This window comes from Clytia hemisphaerica, unplaced genomic scaffold, assembly GCF_902728285.1.
Source record: "Clytia hemisphaerica strain Z4C2 unplaced genomic scaffold, Clytia hemisphaerica genome assembly, whole genome shotgun sequence".
Lineage (NCBI taxonomy): Eukaryota > Metazoa > Cnidaria > Hydrozoa > Leptothecata > Clytiidae > Clytia > Clytia hemisphaerica.
The window spans coordinates 223,745-247,254 of NW_027103803.1; the positions used below are offsets into that span (position 1 = coordinate 223,745).

The 23,510-nt window shown below is 36.7% G+C and overlaps 2 protein-coding genes across 2 annotated transcripts in view; one reads left to right on the plus strand and one right to left on the minus strand.

Moving 5' to 3' along the window:
* LOC136806342 (guanine nucleotide exchange factor C9orf72 homolog) overlaps positions 1-9,120 on the minus strand; it is a 36,549-nt gene extending 27,429 nt beyond the window's left edge. The window contains exons 1-3 of the mRNA XM_067062904.1: positions 8,871-9,120; positions 8,082-8,272; positions 5,929-6,101 (exon numbers count right to left, since the gene is read on the minus strand). Of these exons, the coding sequence (XP_066919005.1) occupies positions 5,929-6,101; positions 8,082-8,272; positions 8,871-8,947 (441 nt within the window). The 5' untranslated portion in view covers positions 8,948-9,120. The remainder of the gene's footprint in view (positions 1-5,928; positions 6,102-8,081; positions 8,273-8,870) is intronic.
* A 2,636-nt stretch (positions 9,121-11,756) lies between these two features.
* On the plus strand, positions 11,757-21,680 carry LOC136806332 (uncharacterized). Its single transcript, XM_067062887.1, has 12 exons — positions 11,757-12,034; positions 12,670-12,810; positions 13,073-13,167; positions 13,895-14,031; positions 14,145-14,341; positions 14,690-14,824; positions 15,533-15,722; positions 16,678-16,883; positions 17,276-17,506; positions 18,522-18,794; positions 19,316-19,450; positions 20,540-21,680. Exons 1-12 carry the CDS (start codon positions 11,965-11,967, stop codon positions 21,151-21,153), a joined length of 2,424 nt encoding a protein of 807 aa, XP_066918988.1. The 5' UTR covers positions 11,757-11,964; the 3' UTR covers positions 21,154-21,680.
* The last annotated feature ends 1,830 nt before the right edge of the window (positions 21,681-23,510 follow it).

Sequence of the window (23,510 nt, forward strand, 5' to 3'; positions counted from 1 at the left end):
CATAAATATTGTTGTCTGTCCGATTAAATATTACTTTTGTAATGAATCTTCCTTTACTTTTTTAAGAATAGGAAACAAAAAAATAATTTCAGTATATGCTTAGAAACATGATACCGAAGCAGCACGAGGGCCCATCGACAAAGCAATTCATGACATTCATAACGTAATGTTTTCTACATACGGAAAAACCCCGGATTTTGCCAGTAGTGGCAAATTTTAGACAACTTTTGTCTAGTTTAAATTTGCCACTACTGGCTAAAACCGGGGTATTTCATAAGAAAACATTGCTTCATGAATATTATGAATATAATCAGTAGAATGCTTGTCCAATATTACAAGGCGCCGTTTCTTCCAAAATAAACTTGAATTGACAAAGCGCTACTTCTTCAAAAACAGACAAACAGCACCACGGACAGCGACATACTAATGAAAGACCCGTTTGGCCAGTCAAGCAATATTTAAGTATGAAAATTTCTAAGAATGTGTAAGCCTAAAAACACATGAAAAAAATAGGAGCAACAAAAAAGTCTCAGGGAACATTTACTGGTTCTTATAAAAAAAAACATGTAAAACATGAAAAAAAAATTCCGATCTTTATGCGCGTAAAAGACGAATTTAGCCTAGCTTTTAAACAAGTGATTACAAATATGCGAATGTATACGTTTTTAAACTGCAGAGGAATGGAATTTCAACGATGACGCGATTCTAATTTCAAGAGACTGGTACAAAACTCCAGTAACTTCACACATGGAATGAAACCTTAGAAACGCATAATTGGAAGATGTCGCAATGAATTAACAACTGAAATTACTATGAGAACTATTAAAGGAAACTGCGGGCGTAATTTTAATATGCCTTCCATTAAATGTGAGGAAAATACTGTCTTTGGCGGCGCTACTTTAGCGGTTTCAGAGGTAGAGTGAAAACCTCTACTGTCTAATTATTTTATTTGTGGTCTTCTTTACAAAACACATCATCGAGTTAACTCAGAGTGGAGAGCATCACAAGTATAGTTGACGAGCGAACTAATTTCGAACTTGATTGAATCTTCTTCGTCTATAATTCGAATCTACACATTTTTTTCTAAGAACAAACTATATAAGAATATATAAGGCTTCAATGGCCGAAATCATATGAACAAGTTAAGAGCAATAGTCAAATGTTTATTCGCTGATTGTTACAAGGCGCCGTTTCTTCCAAAATGAACTTAAATTGACAAGCGCTGCTTCTTCAAAAATGGACATGCAGCACCACGAACAGCGACATGTTTATGAAAGGCCCGATACTGGGCCAATTATACACTGTTTGCATCCACTAACGGATTCGTGCTCCTTATATACTTACCTGGGGTTTTGTAGAAGTCTGCGGTTCAGCCTGGGCCAATTAAAGAGCCTTGGACCTTACAAGGATCTTGGTTGTTTCTTATAAAATATAAAGCCAATATAAGACACGTCAAATTGAGTATTTTTGAAAATATTGAGACCAGAAACAAATCATATTGATTAATTTCCTATCTGACCCACCCACTTCTGACCTGATTTATTAATGTCACAAGAAAGTCTTTGAATCTTCCTGGTCTTCTCAAAATTTTTTAAAGAACCTATGAAGTTTGATTGCTCTTATTCTTTGTCACCATTTTTAAGTAATGAAATTATTCTCATGTTGTTGTTGGAATTCTGAGCAAAAAATTGTATTACAACAACTCTCTGACTAAAACACACAAAGGAATACTGCCGCTTGAAGACCAACTAACTGTCAGCTCTACTGTGATTTAAAATCTTGCATTGATCGTACTGACGTCGGTATGTTTTGTCGCTATGGCGTCACTATTTTGGTCATAAAAAGTTTTCCCGGGCCTAATCCGCGTCCTCCCTCTCAAAAATATCTTGTAATATACTGTTCTTTCGAATAGACTAAGAATGGCTAGGTCGTAGAAAAGATGTCACGTAGGAGATCTCTCCTAAATCGTAGGAGAGGGAAAGTACTTTTGTTTTGGCTAATTAATGATGTTGCGTTGGGTAATTAGCATTTTAGTGTTATGTGTTGTGCGTATCGTCATGTGTATTTGATCGTGCGTCTTTTGTCTATTTTTAATTAGTTTTTTACTGTATAGGTTTTTTCCATCGCCTTTTTCTGCACTTCACTTGAGAAACTTGTTGAGATGAGACGTGTCAGAAAAAATCGTTCTCGAATTTATTAACACAGAAATGTTTTGAGTTTCGTTCGAACTTTGAGATATTCTTTGGGATTTTTGCATATCGTGCATTTGTTTTGGCATTCAATCGTGAATATATGTGACGAAATTTGTAAGTATAGTTTTGTATTGTACATTTGTATATTTTTGATCTATCGAGATTTATCTTAGCTTAAGCTTTCGAGTTTGTATATAGTTCTAAATTAGTTTGTGTTTTTCCTTTTCTAGCTTAAAATATATGTGTCAACCGCATTTATTTCAAAGACTTCGTCTTCGCCAAAACAAACTTTTAAGAAATTTCTTAAAAGTTTGTTTTGGCGAAGACGAAGTCTTTGAAATAAATGCGGTTGACACATATATTTTAAGCTAGAAAAGGAAAAACACAAACTAATTTAGAACTATATGCTATGAACGATGTTCTGGCCCTTCTGTCTTCTACTGTTTCAGCTACGTCGAATGACATCATCACAAACAAGATGACAACAACCAATGAAGTCACAACCAACGACACGACGAACGAAAGAAGCGACATTATCAAGTGGGATCACTATTCATCTTGGTCGAAGCTCAAACGTCAAGTCGCATGGCTGTTGAAGATCAAACGCAATTTTCGAAAATCAAAGACGCAACCAATCAATTGGAAGATTCTTACATCAAACGAATTAGAAGAAGCTGAGAAGGTCATCATCCAAGTCGCACAAAGAGAATCATTCACAGACGAAACGACTGCTATGAAGAGCAAAAAACTTCTTCAACTCAAACCGTTCGTAGATGATGATGGCATCCTTCGTGTTGGTGGTCGTATCATGCATGCAAAAGTCGACTACACTCGTAAGCATCAAATCGTCATCTGCAAGAAACATCCCATCGCGAGAATCCTTACACTGCATTTCCACGAATCAAACTTCCACTGTGGACGTGAAGCAACACTTGCAATCCTTCGAAATCAATTTTGGTTGATATCAGGCAAAAACTTTGTAAGAACTATAATTAGAAACTGCAGTGCGTGTAAGATCATCCGAGCGACGACAAAATTCCCAATGATGAGCGATATTCCAAAAGAACGTCTGGCAACGAACGAACATCCATTTACGTATTGTGGTGTCGACTACTTTGGCCCGATGATCATCAAACTCAATCGCTACGCTACACGTTCGAACGCAGCAACCGCCAAGCGATGGGTATCCCTAATGACATGCCTGACGACAAGGGCCGTCCACCTTGAGCTTGTACACGATCTAACCACTGATTGCTTCCTCCTAGCTTTTCGACGTTTCATAGGTAGAAGAGGCAAACCAAAGAAGATGATCAGCGATAATGGTACGAATTTCGTTGGAGCGATCAACGTTTTGAATGATCACAAGCTTTTGAATTCCCTCTCGAATTGGTCGATCGAATGGAAATTATTACCACCTGCTTCTCCATGGATGGGAGGCATATACGAATCCATGGTTAAAATTGCCAAAAAGTGTTTGAAAACGGTTATTACTGAGAAATTGTTTGACGAAGAATGCTTAAGAACATTCCTTGTGGAGGTCGAATCTTTCATGAACAGTCGCCCACTCACCTCAACAACTGATGACCCAGATGATATTGACGTCATCACACCAAATCATTTTTTAACCGGTAAGGTATCCGTTCCTGAAGAGATTGTACCGGAATATGAGTTAAGAGTTAGAAAAAAGTGGCGAAAAGTGCAGGCTGCAACCTCGAAATTTTGGCAGCTTTGGTTGAGTAATTATCTACCTCAACTTACGAAACGTCTCAAGTGGTTCGAAAACACCCGCACGTTACGCGTAAATGACGTCGTTGTTTATATTGATAATACGGTCGAGAGACAGAAATGGCCGATTGGAAGAATAATGAAAACATTTCCAGGAAACGATGGTATCGTGAGAAAAGTAATTTTAAAAACAAAAAACGGCGTCCACACACGCCCGGCGGCTAAATGTTACTTATTGGAAGGTGCCGATTAAGAATGGTCCCAAATTCTGCCTGGGAGTGTTTTGGCTAATTAATGATGTTGCGTTGGGTAATTAGCATTTTAGTGTTATGTGTTGTGCGTATCGTCATGTGTATTTGATCGTGCGTCTTTTGTCTATTTTTAATTAGTTTTTTACTGTATAGGTTTTTTCCATCGCCTTTTTCTGCACTTCACTTGAGAAACTTGTTGAGATGAGACGTGTCAGAAAAAATCGTTCTCGAATTTATTAACACAGAAATGTTTTGAGTTTCGTTCGAACTTTGAGATATTCTTTGGGATTTTTGCATATCGTGCATTTGTTTTGGCATTCAATCGTGAATATATGTGACGAAATTTGTAAGTATAGTTTTGTATTGTACATTTGTATATTTTTGATCTATCGAGATTTATCTTAGCTTAAGCTTTCGAGTTTGTATATAGTTCTAAATTAGTTTGTGTTTTTCCTTTTCTAGCTTAAAATATATGTGTCAACCGCATTTATTTCAAAGACTTCGTCTTCGCCAAAACAACTTTCATATCAAGGAAGTTTTCAAAATCGTCGCGCAATTTTAACATTATATTATTGACGTGCTTACTGTACAAAATATTTGGCGTTTGAAAAATCGAGAACAAAACCTATTCAATTTAAATTCAATCTCTTATAAACTATAAACTTTCTCATCATAACTTCCTTCAGCTTATTGACAGTTTTATAATTCCAAAACATTCATTTTCGTTCAGTTTCTATTGCCAATTTCCCCCTAATGTCCCTAGTTAAACAAACTGATTAATAAATTTAAAAAACTATTGCACATTAATGACTTCCTCGTGGATTTACTTATCTAAGCAATTAACTAATCGAGGGTGCTCTAGTTCACTTTTTGCATAGCTTTACATTAGGTTGGCAGTATAAATATTCATCACATAGACATTTTGTTTGTTCGTCTTTTCGACACGAGCGATTACAAGAGGGCTTTCGCATTTGCTCCAGCTGGGAGTGAGGGAGTGTATCCCAATTTCTATTTGTGCTAGACCTGAGAGAGTGATAAATGTTTTAATTTATAAGAACATCTAAAAATTTTTGAAATTTAAGCCTAAAAATGTTCTTATTTTCTCCATTTTGTGAGCATTTTCACCCATTTTCCTAAAAAATCGAGTGTTTTTGAGTCCATAATGACTTAAAAGTCCTTAATTTATTCTTAACATTTTGGCCATTAAAGCCTTATGTTCTTATATAGTTTGTTCTCATAAAAATGTAGCATAAACCAGACTACCAGACGATGTCAAACGATCCTACGAATTAAAATACAAATTGAAATAATTGGAATGTAATCGATGAAGGACAATAAACGGGATAAAATCTGATTACAAACACTAATTGATGAGAAATCAAATCTGAAAATTGCATCGATTGAATATCGATTTCACTCGATAATCGAATTTCTATCGATCAGCCCTTTCAGTTATTAAACACTAAAGATGCGATCAAATGTGGAAATTGTCGTGATACTTGAGTGAGTCTGCAGTGACACTGTAATAACTAAGTCAGCTTGGCGAATGGGCGGCCTCCTTTCATCCTTTTTGTCTAAATGTCATTACTTCGGTTCTATATTATATTCATAATGGCAGAAATGAACCGAAAGATGGGCTCCTTCGATCCGTCGGCAAGAGATTTAAAGCTGAATGAGAATCTTTTTTACCACTCTCCCGCCCTACTGTTATGGTTGCAGGCAGCCCTAATAAATGGAAAGAAATTTTTCTTTTGACAAACCTTTTGCTGAAAGACTCGATACCTCAACACAATAAATTTGACTTGTCGCTCCAAGTGGTCTTGCAGCATAAGAAATTTATTCAAATCTTCATGAGCGATGACAAAAGATAAACTTGTAATGGTAGGTCCCATTTTTGAATTGCCAGTGAAGATGAAGGCGTTGAATAAGTAACCTGAAATAGGACAAAATAAGGATAGTCCAGTTTACACCTTCAACCCTTAGCTGCGCGCGGGTGGCATTTTACACCTATCTTATCTGATATTCCGATGGCGGATTGGCGGCCGCCCACGCTAAAGCTCTAAAGGAGCAGGCTAATTTCCTATCGGAGAGGAATGATAGTCGGCCTTTGATATGCCGCATTTCCAGTTGGGTTCAACAGCCCTTGTGCATAAACCTATAAATATTTCGGTTGGACCTACCAATCCCTGAAAACGAGGGCTGGGTTACCAGAGCTCTCACTGCAAAATTCTTGACGCGGTCTCGCAAAATTCTGTAATGTAAACCTTCCAGATGTTGAAAACGTTCCCGATCTTCAGAGCTTTAGCGTGTCGGATGAAAACTTCACCATCTGAGTGCCAGATAAAGTTTACACCTATCAACCCTTATCTGCGCGCGGGCGGTATTTCACACCTATCATTCCTTAGCTACACGGGCGGCATTTCACACCTATCAATCCTTAGCTACACGGGCGGTATTTCACACCTATCATTCCTTAGCTACACGGGCGGCATTTCAAACCTATCAATCCTTAGCTACACGGGCGGTATTTCACACCTATCATTCATTAGCTACACAGGCGGCATTTCAAACCTATCAATCCTTAGCTGCGCGCGGGCGGTATTTCACACCTATCATCCTTAGCTACGCAAGGACAGCATTTCAAACCTATCAATCCTTAGCTGCGCGCGGGCGGTATTTCACACCTATCATTCCTTAGCTACACGGGCGGTATTTCAAACCTATCAATCGTTAGCTGTGCACGGGCGGCATTTCACACCTATCATCCTTAGCTGCGCACGGGCGGCATTTCACACCAATCAACACGGGCGACTTGTGATGGAACTGGTGAGGAGTCGAGCATTTCTCTTTCGGTACAAGACATTTGAAAAAGCAAACAAAAACCTTATTCCATGTGAGAAACTTTCTTTCTGAGTCTCTATGACAGAGCGCGAACTATTTTTTAGTATTCGAACACGCTCAACTAAACTGACGTCACTTTAACAAGGGAATAATTCCCATGCGCAGTACCAGTGGATACCCCTTAAAACCAAATACCCCTTAAAGCCTACAAAGTTGGGTTATGGGCTCTCTTAACCACCAAACTTAATTCAATATTGTATGATTCACTTTTTTACAACCTCTTGTGAATGTACTTTCATAACCATACCGAGGGAAGAAATTCATAGGTAGCCTAAACTCACCAGAAAAAGTTTCAGCCCTTACTGTTTTCTCTATCAGGATATAGGGGTACCTTTTTTGTTGTAGGTTATAAGGGGTATCCACTGGTAACGAACAGTTAACGAAGCAGTGTTGGTAGGGGTATTGATTTTATATAATTCAATATTGAAGGGTTTTTAGTCAACATTCCACAAAACGGTTTGTATTATAGCAAGCACGACTTTGTCTACAGAGAATACTACAATCATGGTCGTAATATTTGAGAAAAAAAGGGAAATTCCTACGAAATCTTATAACCACAAACGATTTGAAAGCGCTCTAAATTAGGTTGGAAGGGTAGAGTTTTAACACTGAGTTCTAACGCTAGACTTAAAACTTTGGAGCTTTGGATCTAATAATCCAAAAGTTCAAGAATGATCCAATAGGGCTCACAATATGGTCTGGAAGTCTATAAACCCCTCTCGAATTGAAATACTCCAATAAATTTATCAATTAGCCCAAAAGCAACTTTCTCCCCCGAAGTCCAATTTTCAAAAAACGAGGAAATAAGATAAATTCTCAATAGATTTTGACCATGATTGTAGCAACCTAGGTTCGATGTGAAATAGTTGTCAAAAAAGACGGAAAATGGACTATACACGAGCAAAGAGAATTTAAAAAATTTTTTTTTTGTACTTCGCGGAGAGGAAAATCCCACTTAAAGAAGGAAGAAAATTGCAATTGCTGACCAAAAATAGCATCATTCGAAGCTCACCTAAATCAGGTAATATACATAGTTTCGGATCAACGGTTTGTTTTTCTGTTTGACGACACAGCTCACCACTCAACGTGTGGTTTGATATATAGTTGACCGTTTCGTCTGATGCCTCAACTTTGTCATTGCCTTTCCATATCTTGGACACCATAGGCCCCATTACGTTATCCCAATATGCCAAGATGATGATGCTGAAGTGAACAAAAAATCAGTACACCAAGAACAACCCAGAAATTGAATAGTTAGATAAGTCATAGGAGTTCAAACATTCTACTCCGCTTTTTTCAGACGCATTGTAAACAACAAGAGTTATTTCAAAAGAGTTTACATATTCTAAGATGTCATTGAATGTCTTTCAATCAATTTTGAGTAGCCAAAGCTTATCGAAAAATGCCAAATTTGAACATTGATTGACCCCTTTCCGTGTCAAGGGGGAAAATGGCAAAAACTTTACAAATTTTTTTTGAGGCAATGCAGTTGTTTTGGGCGTGAAAAAATTAAAAAAGTATTTTGAGCAGCCGATATATTTTTCCTCACCAATTGTTAGCCGCCAGGCCCAATGTCAAATATATTGGACATGGCTTATAAATTTTTGCCTAGTTTTTTTAGTGCGGCTGCTCAATTGATTATAACATAAAATGTCAGATATACTCGACATGGGCACGGAAAGGGTTAAAAGAGTATCCCAACCGGCGCACAACGTTGTTTCAACGTTCATTTAACGTTATATGGACGTTATGAACGTTAAATAAACGTTGAAACAACGTTGTGTGCCAGCTGGGATCTTACCTGAAGAGCGAGGAAGACATCGCACTTTGTCGAAGGTCTTGAACATGGTGTAGAGAATCATCCCTGTGTCGCCCCATTGAAATGATTGTGATATCTAGCTTTGTGTAAGTCAACGAGTGTATTTAAGTCTGCAATCAGCCAGAGACTGTAACCTAGCAGTCACCAGAACAATCAATTTCTATTACTTTTTCCTTTTTATCCTTTTCCTTGTTTGGTAATTTTCATTATTTTCCAATGTTTTTTTCTATATTTTGCTGAAAAATATAAAATTAAAATTAATTGACAAAAAATAATTGATAAATTGCCTTAGTTTGTCTTAAATACCAGTTCACTTGAGCATTGAGGGTATTAACCCTTCGGGCATCTTTACAGACTGGTACCAAATACTGTGGCCGGGTAGCTCAGTCGGTAGAGCATTCGCCTTACAACCTAAGGTTTGTGGGTTCGATCCCCGGTCACCAGATGAGTAGCTTAGGTTGGGTAATCTGATTTAAGCGGTAAGTCAGTGAGAGCTGAGAGTGGGTGTGGCGCTTCATCTCAGCATTCGATCTCCCAGGTCTAGCGCAAATAGAAAAGGGGATAGACTCCCTCACTCCCGGCTCCGCCGACAGCCACCAGATGAATATAAAGAAAAAAAAAGAAAAACCAAATACTCATGGGAACGAATCTTTTCTGTTATTTGAAAAATCAGCCTTCGAAAAAATTTCAGTCGAATCGAACGAGTCAATCAGTCGATACATAATTTTGGTCAAGTTTCAGATTCTGGTCTGTAAAATACCAGCCAGACAGGCGTCCAAACCAAAAAAGATTTTCCTCGAAAATCGGACTCGGTCATGTTTTAGGCATTGCTAATTTACATTTTTGTGCAAAAATTCTGAAAAAACTATTGATGAAATCTCTAGAAAATGCCAAAAAAATGGGTTTTTCGGAAATTTTTTTTTTCGAAAATCGGGCTCCGTCACATTTTGGGCATTACTATTTTGCACCTTTGTGCCAAAAATCGGAAAAAACCAACGAGCCAATCTCGAGAAAAGCTGGTAACAGACGGACGGACAAACGGAAAAAGGTCAATTTATAGGACCTCCAGTTCCAAAAAATAGGAAGATGGTTGAAGGGTTAAAAAGCAGAAAGGTATGAAGGATACGACTTCTTTCTAGTCCCGACTTCTTCGCGACTTTTTAGCGACATATAATCGGATTGAAGCACGTAGAGAAATTTGAATAACAGAGGTCGAATGAGAGAGAGAAAGTTGTCCAGGGGTCTTATTAAGGACCGGCAAACGGTGAGTTTCTCCGGTCGAAAGCATGATAAAAATTACAACTCACCGTTCTTAAAATTCGGTTAGTCGTCTCAAGTACCTATATACGCTAATCAATATACTGCGCTTGCTAAGCACTCGCTGGTCTAGAATCTAGAGTTTACCGGAGTTAATTTTTCATTCACTTAGCTATCATTAAAAACGAAACCCCTTGGTTTACGAGCTTAGAAAAATGAGTAATTTCGTAACTAAGTATTGTTTCTGTGGAAAACTGAAATTCAGAAAAAACACTTTTTGGGCCATTTTTTTTCGAACGGCACAACTCTAAACAAACTAATTGAACGGACGAAGGAACGAACGGACGAACGAAGGAACGAACGGACGGACGAACGAATTCAGGTTAGTTTAAAGAACCTTCCAGGTAGGTCCACCAAAAAAAACTAGATCTTGTGGGCTTGAAAAAAAAATTTAATTTGTAACTAACTAATTAATCTCTGCGGAAAAATGGCATTCGAAACAGAAAAACATATAATTGGATTAACTTCCCACTGATTCAAGAACACATGGCAAAAGAAAGTAAATATCAAGATGCCTAATTTAGAATTTTGATCATTAAACTATAGATAATGGAAACATTGCAACATTAGAAATAATAATCGAGTTAATCATTACACACTAACGACTGTAGTCGCATGGGTATCTTTGGAAACAGCTTAATTGTTATTTTTCCATGTAGATACAAGCACAACTTATTTAATTGGAAAAAGATTAATTATTTTTAGAATGCTAAGCATGTCTATGTAGATAAATATTAGCTAAATTGGTGAACGACTTTTCTTTAATTCAAGAAACATTTTATGGTAATTCATAGTCCAAAGAGAGAAGCGAACCCTCCAATATCATCGGACCGGGATAGTTTCCTTCACCTACAATCATGGACAAAATATTTGACACAAAGTGGATTTCCCGATGAAATTTTAAACACCACAAATGATTTCTTAGCGCCTTAAACTACAGTTGGAAAGTAGAGTTTTAACTCTGAGTTTTAACATGAGATTTAAGACTTGGACCCTTAGGATCTCAAGATTTAAAAGCTCAAATTTGCTCGAATAAAGCTTGGAATATAACCTAGAAGCCACCGAACCCCTCTAAAATCAAAATATTCAATGAAAGAAAGTGGAAGTGCTAAAATAGCAATTCTAGCCCGAGCTTTAAATTCTGAAAAACGTTAGAATATACTAAAATGTCAATATATTTCGACCATGATTTTAAATAGGGAAATCACAACGCTAGACATTGTACTTTGTGATCGTGACACATCAGAGCCGTGCTGTATTGATGATGATACTCGCACTTCAATAAAAGCTAAAGCTAAGATCTTCATAATTTTCCACTACTATGATGTTCTTTGAGACATTATTTCTTAGTTTTCATGAAATAAAGAAAAATGAATTTGGCAAAACGGAAAAATTTTGCTTCATCAATTTCCCATATAATAAATTCTTATAAAAAAAAGAAGTGATTAATTTTTGATTAATTTCTTGGCATCAAGATCGAAAGAAGATTGGAGGAAGCATGCTTTCAATAGTTTTCATGGAATTTTAAATTTTCTTTCGATACATCGTGGTTTTCTTTTCAAATTGCGACAATTAATAATACGCACATATACGCACATGGGTGATTAAAACATGGGATAGGCTGGTCATATAAATTCGACTCAAAGTTTAGATTCAAATCATAACCTTCAAGGCATTGCCAAGAAAGGACAAAAATCATCAGTATTGCAAGAAGACAACACAAATATTCTAATATTTTTTGACTCAGAGTTAACCGAAAATGAGGCTGACAACTATTGTCACCTTGGTAACATGTTATGCTACGTGCATGTTATTGTTTAGTGAACAAGGTAAGAATTATTCTACATTTTATATAGTTTTTATATTTAAGTTTTACCGTAGTCCGTATAAGAAATCCCGGTCTGAAATCCTTTGGTTTTCTATTCTTTCTAACTTGAACTTGAGTTGGAAAATTAAATAGTTTTGCTCACTTTTTGATCATGTAGTCAAATGACGAACAAATCGATTTACTAACAAAGGAAAAAATCTAACAAAAAAGTTAAGACCAGACCAAAGATTTTATGGCCCACCCGGTATATTAAAGAAAGTATATTAAAATCTCGAGTCAGAATAACTGACTAAAAGGTGCTTAAAGATGTTAACTAAGGTAAGAATTTCAAAAACTTTTGGACTGCAAACTCCGGTAATTGTCATGGGTCACCTTTCTTAATATTTCTAACATAAAATTTAAAAGAGCATATCCTAGTGCGAGTGCAAAAGCAAACCAAAATGGGAAATCAAACCAGAAAGATCGTAAAATCGAACCTGACTATCGCGCTTGATCGGAATTACGCACAATTACAAATGAAAAACACTGATCTTAAGAAACTCCTTAACCGTAGTTTAATTAAAGTTAAATTATTCAGTGCGTTATATAAAGAATGCTTTGAGCAAAAAAATAATTTAAAATCCTTTTTATTTTCAGCTAACGGAGCGATAGCATCAGTCAAGACGACGGCCAAAAAACTCTCCGGAAGTTTTTTCAAAATAGCACAAGGAGCACGTGGACCATCAGGAGCACGTGGACCATCAGGAGCAAGAGGGGGAAGAGGGAAAAATTCAAATAGTAAGTTCCTTGTCAAAACCAGGGCCTGTTTTCATCAGAAGAGGGCGAGAAAATCCCCTCTTTGGTATTTTAATCCGTTGACTTTAAAAAGTAGATTCAATAAGTCTAGTCAGAACAAATAAGGCTAAAAACTTTTTACATTTAATTCCAAAGAAGTATACAAGTCATAAAATTTCGCATAAATCACGAGGATTTTACTTTTACTAAAAATTTGTCCACCTGTTTTAGAACACACTGTATCTCTATCACTCTATTTTTTTAGCGTTACCTGGTGCTGTTGACCTCACTTTTATCATTGATCGTTCGGGAAGTGTCGGACGAAGGAATTTTGATCTTTCCCTCAGGTTCATCGAAGAGGTAAGTACTCCGGATGGAATTCATTTACGGAGAAACTACCTTAAGAGAAGAAATTTTAAGCCCATTCGCCAATTTTGGTGCGATTTGGCGGAATTTATTTTGGCGATTTAATAAACTTTTTAAATTTGGCGAGAATTAATTTTGGCGAACTATCCATTTTTGTTCAATATTTTAGCTGAAAAAAGAGGAAAAAAAGGATTTTTAGGAGAAATAGATACTAAATTGAAATAAAATTAAATTTGGCGGAAAGAAATTTTGGCGAATTTGGCGACATTTTTAGGCTTTTTTTTGGTTGAGAACTTTTATGTAAACGCTCATTGAGGGTGAAGAAACATTAATTCCTTGCAGACAATTCAAAAACTCAACTATAATTTTTGTTTATGCGAACCTGAGGCTTTTTTGGCCAAGTGAGTCTCATTTTATTCTTATCCTGTTCTTATTTTTTGGGCAAATTTGACCAGAATCCCTTTGTTTGTGGGGCTGACTCCTTAAACAACGCGGTCATTTCCTGCACGTTTATCATAAGAACGGGTGTTCTTACTTTTTGAGTTTTAAGTCTGAAAATGTTCTTATTCTCACTATTTTGAGAGTATTTTTGTTCATTTTCTTAAGAAATCGGATCCTTAAAGCCTTGAAATGTTCTTAATTTTTAACCACCGTTCTTATATATAAAACATGTATCATTAAATCTTTGAATCATTGAATATCTTCATTCTTATTCTCTTAGATATTGAATTTCTGGAGTGTTTCTCCATCGACAACGAGAGTAGCAGCTCTTTCATATGCCACCGACGTCAGAACTGAATTCCGATTCAATTCGCATGTCAATCGAGAATGTGTGATCAGGGCTGTCAAAAGAATTAGGTAAATTTATGGCACGTTGATGTGATGTTGAATCTCAATTTTGGAATAGAGAAAGGGTGAAAACATTTTGAGTTTTTGCTCAGGATAATACATTAATTTCTATATCTTCACAGATACAACGGCGGATTGACATCAACAGCCCCTTCACTTCGAACGTCACGTGCCCTTTACCAAAGTTCAACTTCAGGTGCAAGACCTTCGGCGAAGAAAGTGGTTTTCTTTTTAACAGACGGTCGATCGAACCGAGGTGGTAATCCAGCCACACCAGCGTTGCAATTGAGAAATATTGGAGCTCAAATATTTGTCCTAGGTAAACCATAATTACTATTACGGACCAATTAGTCTACAATTTTTAAGAGAAGAAACTTTAGCGAAAAGAAACTTTTAGGTTGAAATATGATGAACAAGATAAGCAAGTTAAGTCTCTTTAACTAAGCACCTCTATATCTCGAGTGTCTCCTTAACTCGAATATCAAGTTTGATAGTTCATTCAGTTAACAATGCCTTGCAAACGAAACTCGAACAAAATTTGTGTTCTCCGTGTGTCTTCCAGTTACGGAGATCCCCTTACAATCATTTCAAATTTCCAACACTTCTTTCTTATGATATCTTCATCGGGAGCCAATAACTTCAATTCAAATTCACGTTTTCGTTCCAGGTATTGGTACTTCTGTGAGAGTAAGCGAACTGAACAGCATTGCAAGCAAAAACAATAAAGGAGAGCATCTTGTGTTCAGGGTCAGGAATTTCGCCGAGTTACAAAGTCTTATTAATGAAGTCAAAAAGGAACAAAGTACGTAATGATATATAATACACACTGTTGTTTTAACCGTTATTCATTTTTCTTGGACGTGATCCTCCATGGCATTAATAACGCAATTGGTTTTTCTTCACTCAACATCAGGCCTACACAGTTGTCTCATACATATCGTAATACCTCGAATAAACGCCCCCTTCGAATAAACGCCCCCTTCTTTTAAACGTCCCCTTTGAATAGGCGTCCCTCTTTTGAGGAAAGATTTTCAATTAACACCACCTCAGATAAACGCCCCCTTCGTTTAAACGTCCCCTCGAATGAACGGCTCCCCTCTAGAAACAAGTAACTGTAAGTAATTTTTTACTCAAAAGAAAGTGTACGGAAATAGATATACGAGTCATTGATCGTTCATCCCATGTTGAAAGACATTATGAAGGCTATATACCTTAAAAAAAGTCTTTCATTGACCCAGTTGAAGCCTCTCGCCGTCTTTAAACCAACATTAGCGAAGTCAAAAGCTAATCAATTCATTTTTACGTTACCGTCGTCCTCAGTTGGTCATGATCTAGCCAAATTAGAACCTTACCGTCTCCGTCGCTGAAAAACACACATACATAAACTCGGTATTATGAAGGCTATGTACCTCAAAAAAAGTCTTTCATTGACCAAGTTGAACGCTCTCGACGTTTGAAAACAAAGTTCAGGAAAGTCAAATAAATTCATTTCTACGTTATCTATTACCAGCAAACCGCGTACAGTGTAGTGGCTCAGGTACCAGATATGATGAATGCGGTCGACGATGTAGATGTTCCGGTGGCAAACTTGTCGAATGTTGTCGTGTCAGAAAAGATTTCCCATCAATGAGCATAGAAGAGAAGGAACGTTACGTCAGCGCTGTTAAAACTGTCTCAACTCAACAACCGTACAAAGCAAAGTAATTATTTTAAACTCAGACTCACAATACAGTCAACCCTCTCTAATTCGAAATTCTATAGTTCTCACTGTAATTGCGTTTAAAAGAGCTATTAAATACTCCCTGTAAGGCGGGACCAATTTAATTTGTTGTTCTACGGGCGCAACCGACCCAGCATTTGCTGCAAACGAAAAAATAATAATATTGAATTTCCTATGCCACAAATTTCTAATACTAGTCATTTAAAAAATTTACACTTAAAAAAAGTTGAAACGAATCTAGAATCATGAATTCTATGCACGAAAGATTTTATTACAAACTCCATCAAAGATGAATGATGAATTTCTAACTAAGATTATTTGAAAATATTACTTAAAGCCTAATTTCCTTCCTTGATTAATAAAAATCTTATTTCTATTTTACCGACCGACCGACTCATATTTTGTCAACGATCTGCCCGTAGAACAACAAATTAAATTAGTCTCTCCTAAATCGAATCTCTCTCTCAGTGATCAAAGAAAGTTTTTTTGGTCTGGTAAGGAAAATGGATTTTACACAGCAAATAAGCATACATATTCTTTTGTGAATGATGCCGAATTTGGAGACGGAAAAGATTCTTTGTATACTGAGGCGGCGGAAGAGCTTTTAACACTGGTTCTCTAATTCGAAGAAGATTTGCTTTAACTTGAAAATAGAATAACAGAGAGTCAAGTGTGCATCCATCGACAGATTATGTTATAAACAGTTCATGTCTCGTTCTCGAAGTACAACTCATTCACAATGGAAATTCTTAGAGCTGCATTATTTTATTGAACATGATTAGAGGTGTTCTCAAAGGAAGATAATTTCCTTAAGAATTCATGTGTTTGTTGAAAAACAGTCATTATTTTTATTTTTAAATTATTTAAAAGTTATTATTATTTATTTATCAGTATTTTTTCATACTGATAATTTCCTTTTCAATACTTTCTCATAGATATGACGCATTGGTCAAAATTCACATCGACAATTTCAACCGTGGAATTCATGACAGAAATCAATTTCTTCCATGGCATAGATGGTATTTATTGCAATTTGAAAATATCTTAAGAGAAGTCGATTGCCGTGTCACTATGCCGTATTGGGACTGGAGTTTATGGTCACATAACCCGTGGAGTGCAAATGCTATTTGGAGTGCTATAGGTAAGAACTTTCATCATGCTTTTTATTCAAAGCACACTTTTTTGTCTCCGATGGAAATGAACTTAAACAGCATTGAGATTGGTCAAATTTTGCAGAATTTTAGTCATCCAAGGTTTATATATAAAGTAGACGAGTAGTAGGGTGACATTTGTAAAATCGCTCGATTTTTTTAGTCAAAGCACTCGTTATACATTTTTGGAAAGCTAAGGGGTAGGGGGATCCAAATAACATAGGTTAATAACTTAGCTACCCCTTAGCTTTCCAAAAATGTATAACAAGTGCTAAAAAAAATCAAGCGACCTCAAAAAACGAACAAATCCCCCCCCTACTAGAGGTTAAAAAGACATCAATCTGAGATTGAATTTTCAAATTTTTCCTCATCTATTCGCTAGGTAATCGAGGTTTTGGAGGCAATGGCAACCCTTCCCAAGGATGGTGTGTCAATACAGGACCTTTTAGAACGCCCATATGGTCCATCACAACTGGAGTATGTCTGCGTAGGCAATTCAATGGAAATGTGCCAGATGCTGTCGCCGTTCAGAACTGCCGGAATATAAACAACTTTTTTGATTTTGAGCTAACCCTGAGAGTACCATTACACAATAACGTTCATGTTCGTATTGGTAAGTGTTCTAGTTGTCATAAGCAATGCTTTTTGTTGCTATGGAAATGAAACACAACAATACTACCGTTACTTGGTCTAATGTCGATACTCCTCCTCTAATTCCGACACCCTTTTTATCAGCTTAAATTGATAGAAAGGTTGAAACTGTTTTTCTTTGTATAGTGGTCAGAGAGGAATAATTCTTTTTCAATCAGTGATTCAAGCTTTCATATTATTCCTGTCTCTAAAGAAGGGTGTCGGAATTAGACGAGGGATGTCGATAATAGATCAACTTACGGTATCCAATATTCTTCAATTCTTTATACCTTGCTGAGACTGAAATCCGGCTGAAACTACATAACGTCGTGCTCTGCAATGGGTTTTTCCAGAAAAAACCGTATACCCCCTGTTGAGGAGGTCCATTTCCGTTCCAAGGGGGTAAGGTTTGATATGTGGCGGAATTCCGTCGGGAGATAAAAAATCTGTCAAAAATAACTGGAACTCCATGGGGGTAGCTTTTTAAATCCTACTAAAATCCAGCATTCCAGAGGGGTTTAAACCTGAAATTGCCTGGAATTCCAGGGGGTTATAGAATTTCCAGCCACAGAGGGATGGACCTCCTCAAAAGGGGGCATACTGTTTTTTTTCTGGAAAAGCCCATTAGGCAGCGAGAAGGTCGCAACAATCCGTAATCCTGTGCTAGAAATTTTGCGCCAGTAGAGAAGATTCTAACCTCGATTCTCGAATACCCTTTTAAAAAATCCACTTTTAAACTAAAACCGCTATCGGGCTTTTCCAAAAAACATTTGAATATAGGGAGTGGAGGATATAACATTTTTTGGAAATTTACCCCGGACATTGTGACTTTTGACCCCCGGACAGAAGTTACTCCCCAAACAGAGTAAGTTTACCCCCGGACATTATATCCTCCACGCGCCATGTACGGACATTTTCTGGAAGAGCCCATCTATAATAATGGAAAACCAGTTGAAGCAGATAATTTGTAAAACAAAATTTTACATTCTATTCTCCAGGTGGGAATATTGGAACAATGAGCACTGGAGATTCAGCAAATGCACCAGAATTCCAACTCCATCATGGTTTCGTTGATAAAATCTGGAGTGATTGGCAAAAGAGAAGTTCAACAAATCTCAACGTACATTTCCCTTCAATCAACTCGAGAATGTCAGCTACTCCATATTATCCAAGAGATTTGATTGATTTGAGAAACCAGCCAGGATGTGTGAGGGTGTGTTATGACGAGCCTTCAACTAACAATGGAAGAAGAGTTACCTCTTTCTTAAAACGTATGTCTGTAATATTTTTACAATCTTTGAAAAATGATCTGTATTCATGATATGCACCACTGGAGAGTCTTCTGGCAACTTTTAAAATTTTCCACCCAACACGTCACTTAAACAATAGAAAAAGTGACGTATTGGGTTGCTTATGCATAAGCCTAAGCATAACTTCGTGAAGTCATCGCAGTGGTGCATATCATGAATAGACTCTATTTAAGAGTAAGCTCTAATTCTTTTCTCAGCACATGCGATTATGTACCACACACAATACTTAGTGTTTTAAGCATTCGGGTGACAAAAGCAGTCTATGCTTGCTTACCCGAGCTGTTCTGATGAGTCCTGAGAAGGACGAAACGCGTGTCTAAAAGATTCGGTCATTTAAAAAAATGTTTTACGTTTAAAATGAAAATAATCCACCCGTCTGACTGTTTGCCTCAAATTAGTAGGTTCTACTCCTTTATAAATACTAATCTCTCTACATATATGTAAGTCAAAAATTGAATATTTACTCATTCTTTCTTTTCTAGGTCTTTCACCATCTCAACTTGCACGAGTCCCAAGAATACCTTTCTCCAAGTTAGACAGCAGAGCCAACAGATTATTCAGATTGTCGAGAAGTGAGATTGCAAGAGCAAGAGTTTTGGAAGCTCGTCTCAGAAGAGGTAAAATACTAACTTGCTTATATACCTTTTCGACCGTAGTCGTGCGGGCATTTTTTTGTCCGCTTTATCCAACTAAAACCGTCCCAATCCGTTTTTGACGCGTTTTTCTATTGTCTATTGGTGCGAAAAAAAGAACTGGGACGGTTTTAGTGGGATGAAGCGTACAAAAAAATTCCCACGCGGCAATTGGTGGCTACGGTCGAAAAGGTGTATTTCAAGGGTTTTATTTTTACATAAGTGTTTCCGTTTTGTTGTGCCTATTGTTATGCTGATATAATCAAAAAATGTTTTTCTTTCCAATCTTGCCCCACTTCCGTGTTAATTCAATGTGAAAAAGCTTGTAAATTAAAATTGCTGAGGAAGCAAACGATATCACTCTTATTAAAAAAACAAAACCTTTAACCCTGAAGTAGAAGATCGAATGGTTATTTGATGTTTCTCCACAAAGCCAGAGATGGATATAAGAAAGATACGTTTTTTATAAGAATGTCAAATATTTTATAAACCTTCGGATGTTCGTGACTTTTGCAGTTGTAAGCCTAAAAAAGAATGTTTTAAAAATGTTCTTAATTTCACTGTTTTGTGAGTATTTTTGTATATTTTTAAGAGCTGTCTCTCAACAAAACATCTTGAAAAACATGTCGTATACACGTTTTTTTTATTATTAGAACACCTAAAATTTGGCTGAGCCTGGATGTGCTTATTTTTTTAGCAATTTTCAGCCTGAAATGTTCTTAGATGCGTTCTTAAATGTTCAGACTACTCTAAGTCGACAATATCATGCAAAATAAAGAGCACTTGAAATTAGTAAAATTTGGACAATATTTGACTCTCGATTTAGAAAATCCATTCCTAAGTTTGTTTAAAACTGCTTGAAAAGAGGAAAAAATTGTAGTTTCTTGTAATTTTTTTCAAAACTGAGGCTGGGCATGTTCTTACGATGTTCTTAATTTTTCGACGAATTTCAGCCTCAATGTTCTTATAAACTGGGTTCTAATAAAAGAAAAAACGTGTAGTGATATTACTTCCTCAGGGAAAGTATACTATAAAACAAGACAGAATGTTCCATAATATTACTTTGTTTTCTAGGTATCGTTTCTGGACGTTCTAAGAAAGTCAGTTTCAAATCAAAACTCGAAAGAACCCTTGGTTTCAAATTATCAACACCACCACGCATTTCAATCAGGCCTAAGGGACCCATCGGCCCTATCGGACCAGTTGGCCCAGTTGGACGACCCCGGCCACCAGGTCCACCACGTGGAGGTGAAGTCCGGCCAGACCGACTACTATTGGAAGACGAAGAACTCAACGAAGAAGAACATTTTAGAGATGAGATGGATGATGATGTCGAATCTGCAAATGATAATAAATTGGCTTCACAACAAGAAGACGAATTAGATGACTTGGAAAATGAAAATAATAAACAGAGAGATACCGAAGAAAGAGAAGATGAAAAAGACCAGGATAACAAAGAAGAAGATTTCGAGGATGAGCGAGAAGAAGACGAACAGGAACACGATAACGATGAAGAAGAAAATAACGAAAACGAACAAGGAGAACAAGAAGACGAATCAGAGGAAGAAACAAAAGAAGAAAGTGATGAAGAGGAGCAGGAGCAAGAGGATGAAGGAGAGGAAAATGAAAACAATGCTAGTGCAGAAACTGAAGAGGATGAAGGGGATGCTTACGTTGAGGATGTTTAAGATGAAGAACAGAATGAGGGATATTGAATTTGATGAACAATGCCTGGGGGAGTGGGTACTAAGTTTGCAAGATGACTTGTCGGAGACTAAAAGTAGACTTTCTAAAAATAAATCTTTTTAAAATTTTGGTCCAAAATTTCCTTCGAGGATTTCGTGATTTTGGAACCTTTTCAGAGATAGAGCCTGTTTTTGTGGCCTTCGATAAGATGTGAAGGTGGTCGCAAAATATGGTCACATTTTCCAAATTTTACACCCTTAGAGTGCAATTTTTCTCATCTTTAATCATTTCGAGCCTTACAATGCACTTTGGGAAGCTTGGAAAAAGTGCCCTTAAGTGCCGCACGTATGGTAGGTCGTTTACCTTGAGCCCCCCCCCCCGGGCAAAGAACAGTCACTATTGTAAATAATATTTGATTTCTTATTTTCCCGTAACGTAATTCTCCGTTATCATATTTTTTATTGTCAGAATATAGGTAGTTTAATATACTTTTTTTTGGTTCCTCGAATAGAAATAAAATGAATTTTAATAGGAAAAATGAATTATGTTTGTTTCTGTTTTTCCATTGAAACCGTAAATTCAGTATGCTGTAATTCATTAGAATGAGCAAGAAACAAAAATGCAACGAGAAGATCGGGGCAAGCCACAGCCAAACCTTATGATGGATAAAAGTTCTGACCCTATAACATGAAGCATATCAGTTTTTGTCCTTTGTTTTGCTTCATCCCCAAATAATACAATTTCCCACCCATGGTGTAATAGCTTGGCAGGTCTGCGAAGGTCCAAAATTAATGACAGAGAGCGTTTCTTTAAGTCTTACCCGTTATAAGGAAATGAAGACTATCCATCATAAATTATGCCAGAGCTCTTAATCATGAGCTATTGCCCTTTGTATGGACCGATAGTTAAATGGTAGATCGAGTTCCCGCAAGTGGAATGGCTGGATCCTCTGTCTTTCCAACAGTTTTCTGGTCAAAAAATAACATTTTACAATGATTAGTTCATTTTATTTTTATTTTTTGTATAAAAAAAAGGACCAGAAAAAATGATTACATGCTTGTTCTTTTATAAGCATAACAGGTTCAGCTTTTGGTACCTAAACGATGGCTCTATTGTTTGGGAACAATAGAATGCTAAGCATAATGCGAGCCTTATATAGGGACACTTGCTCATAAAAAACCTGTACTTAAAAGAAGGAACAAATTTGATTATCATTTTCATAATCTAATCAATAATTTAATGATTTAATAATGCTTCGGAGGATAAAGTCGTTTTTCACGACGACTGAAATATATTATAAAAACTATTGTCTTCAATGAACCTAAAAGTATAGTGCAAAGTATAGTTTGACGACGTCTTGCACCGCTAGTAAGAATAATCCCATTAAGGGAAGTTTCCGCATTCAAGCAAGAAATGAGCACAAACCTTTCGTGAAGAATCTTTTAATCAACATACCAACATCATGGGGAGAGGTTCGCTACTCACAAAATCAGCACCATCATCAGCGTTTCATCGCTAGGGTCTTCATCGAAACCCTATTAGGGTCTTACTTCACTGGATGCAAGCGATTACGTGATAAAACGGCAATTATTGTTCGTCGCTGAAAAAAATAAAGAAAAATTTGAAAAAGACTCACATTGTGAGATTCGATGAGTTTCTATTTCGAATAACTCTGTTTACCAGAAGGTCTTTCACGAATTCCTTGGAATAACCGCAGTTATGACCCGCAAAGTAGAGTTTATCTTATTTTTTTCTCAGATGTTGGTCCTATGTCGGACGATCTTTTTGGGGGTCTACCGAACATGAAATTAGTCTTGGATGTTTCAAGCACGGGATAATTATGCGTGAAATTCTTCATACATTGAGTTTCTGGCATGAGCAAAGTCGTCCTTATCGGAATCAATATGTTCGAATTATGTAGGAAAATATTACTAATGGTGAGTTTGTTCATTTGATACAATTTTTTGTTTGGGCTTCGTTTTCTGATTGACGCTCTCTAATTCGATTTTTAGGGTGATTGGATTTTCATCGAATAAAGAAGCGTATCGAAAAGTAGAGCGTTGAATTATAGAGTGTCAACCCAACTTCAGCAGTCGAAACTCAGCGGTCGAAACTCATTTTAGCGGTTGAAACCCATATTTTAAATGGAAGGGGGGTTATTAAGCGGTCGAAACCCAATGCAGGTGGGTAAACATACTTCACAGATGAATGATTCTTTTGTTTTGATATTTCACAAATAAAACAAATCCAAGAATTTTTTATTTGCACTAAAATTTTTTACCTACATTACTTTTTGCTTTAATTCTACAATGTCTTAATTAGTCGTCTAGCTTGCTAGACTACCTCATGCGGAAAATGT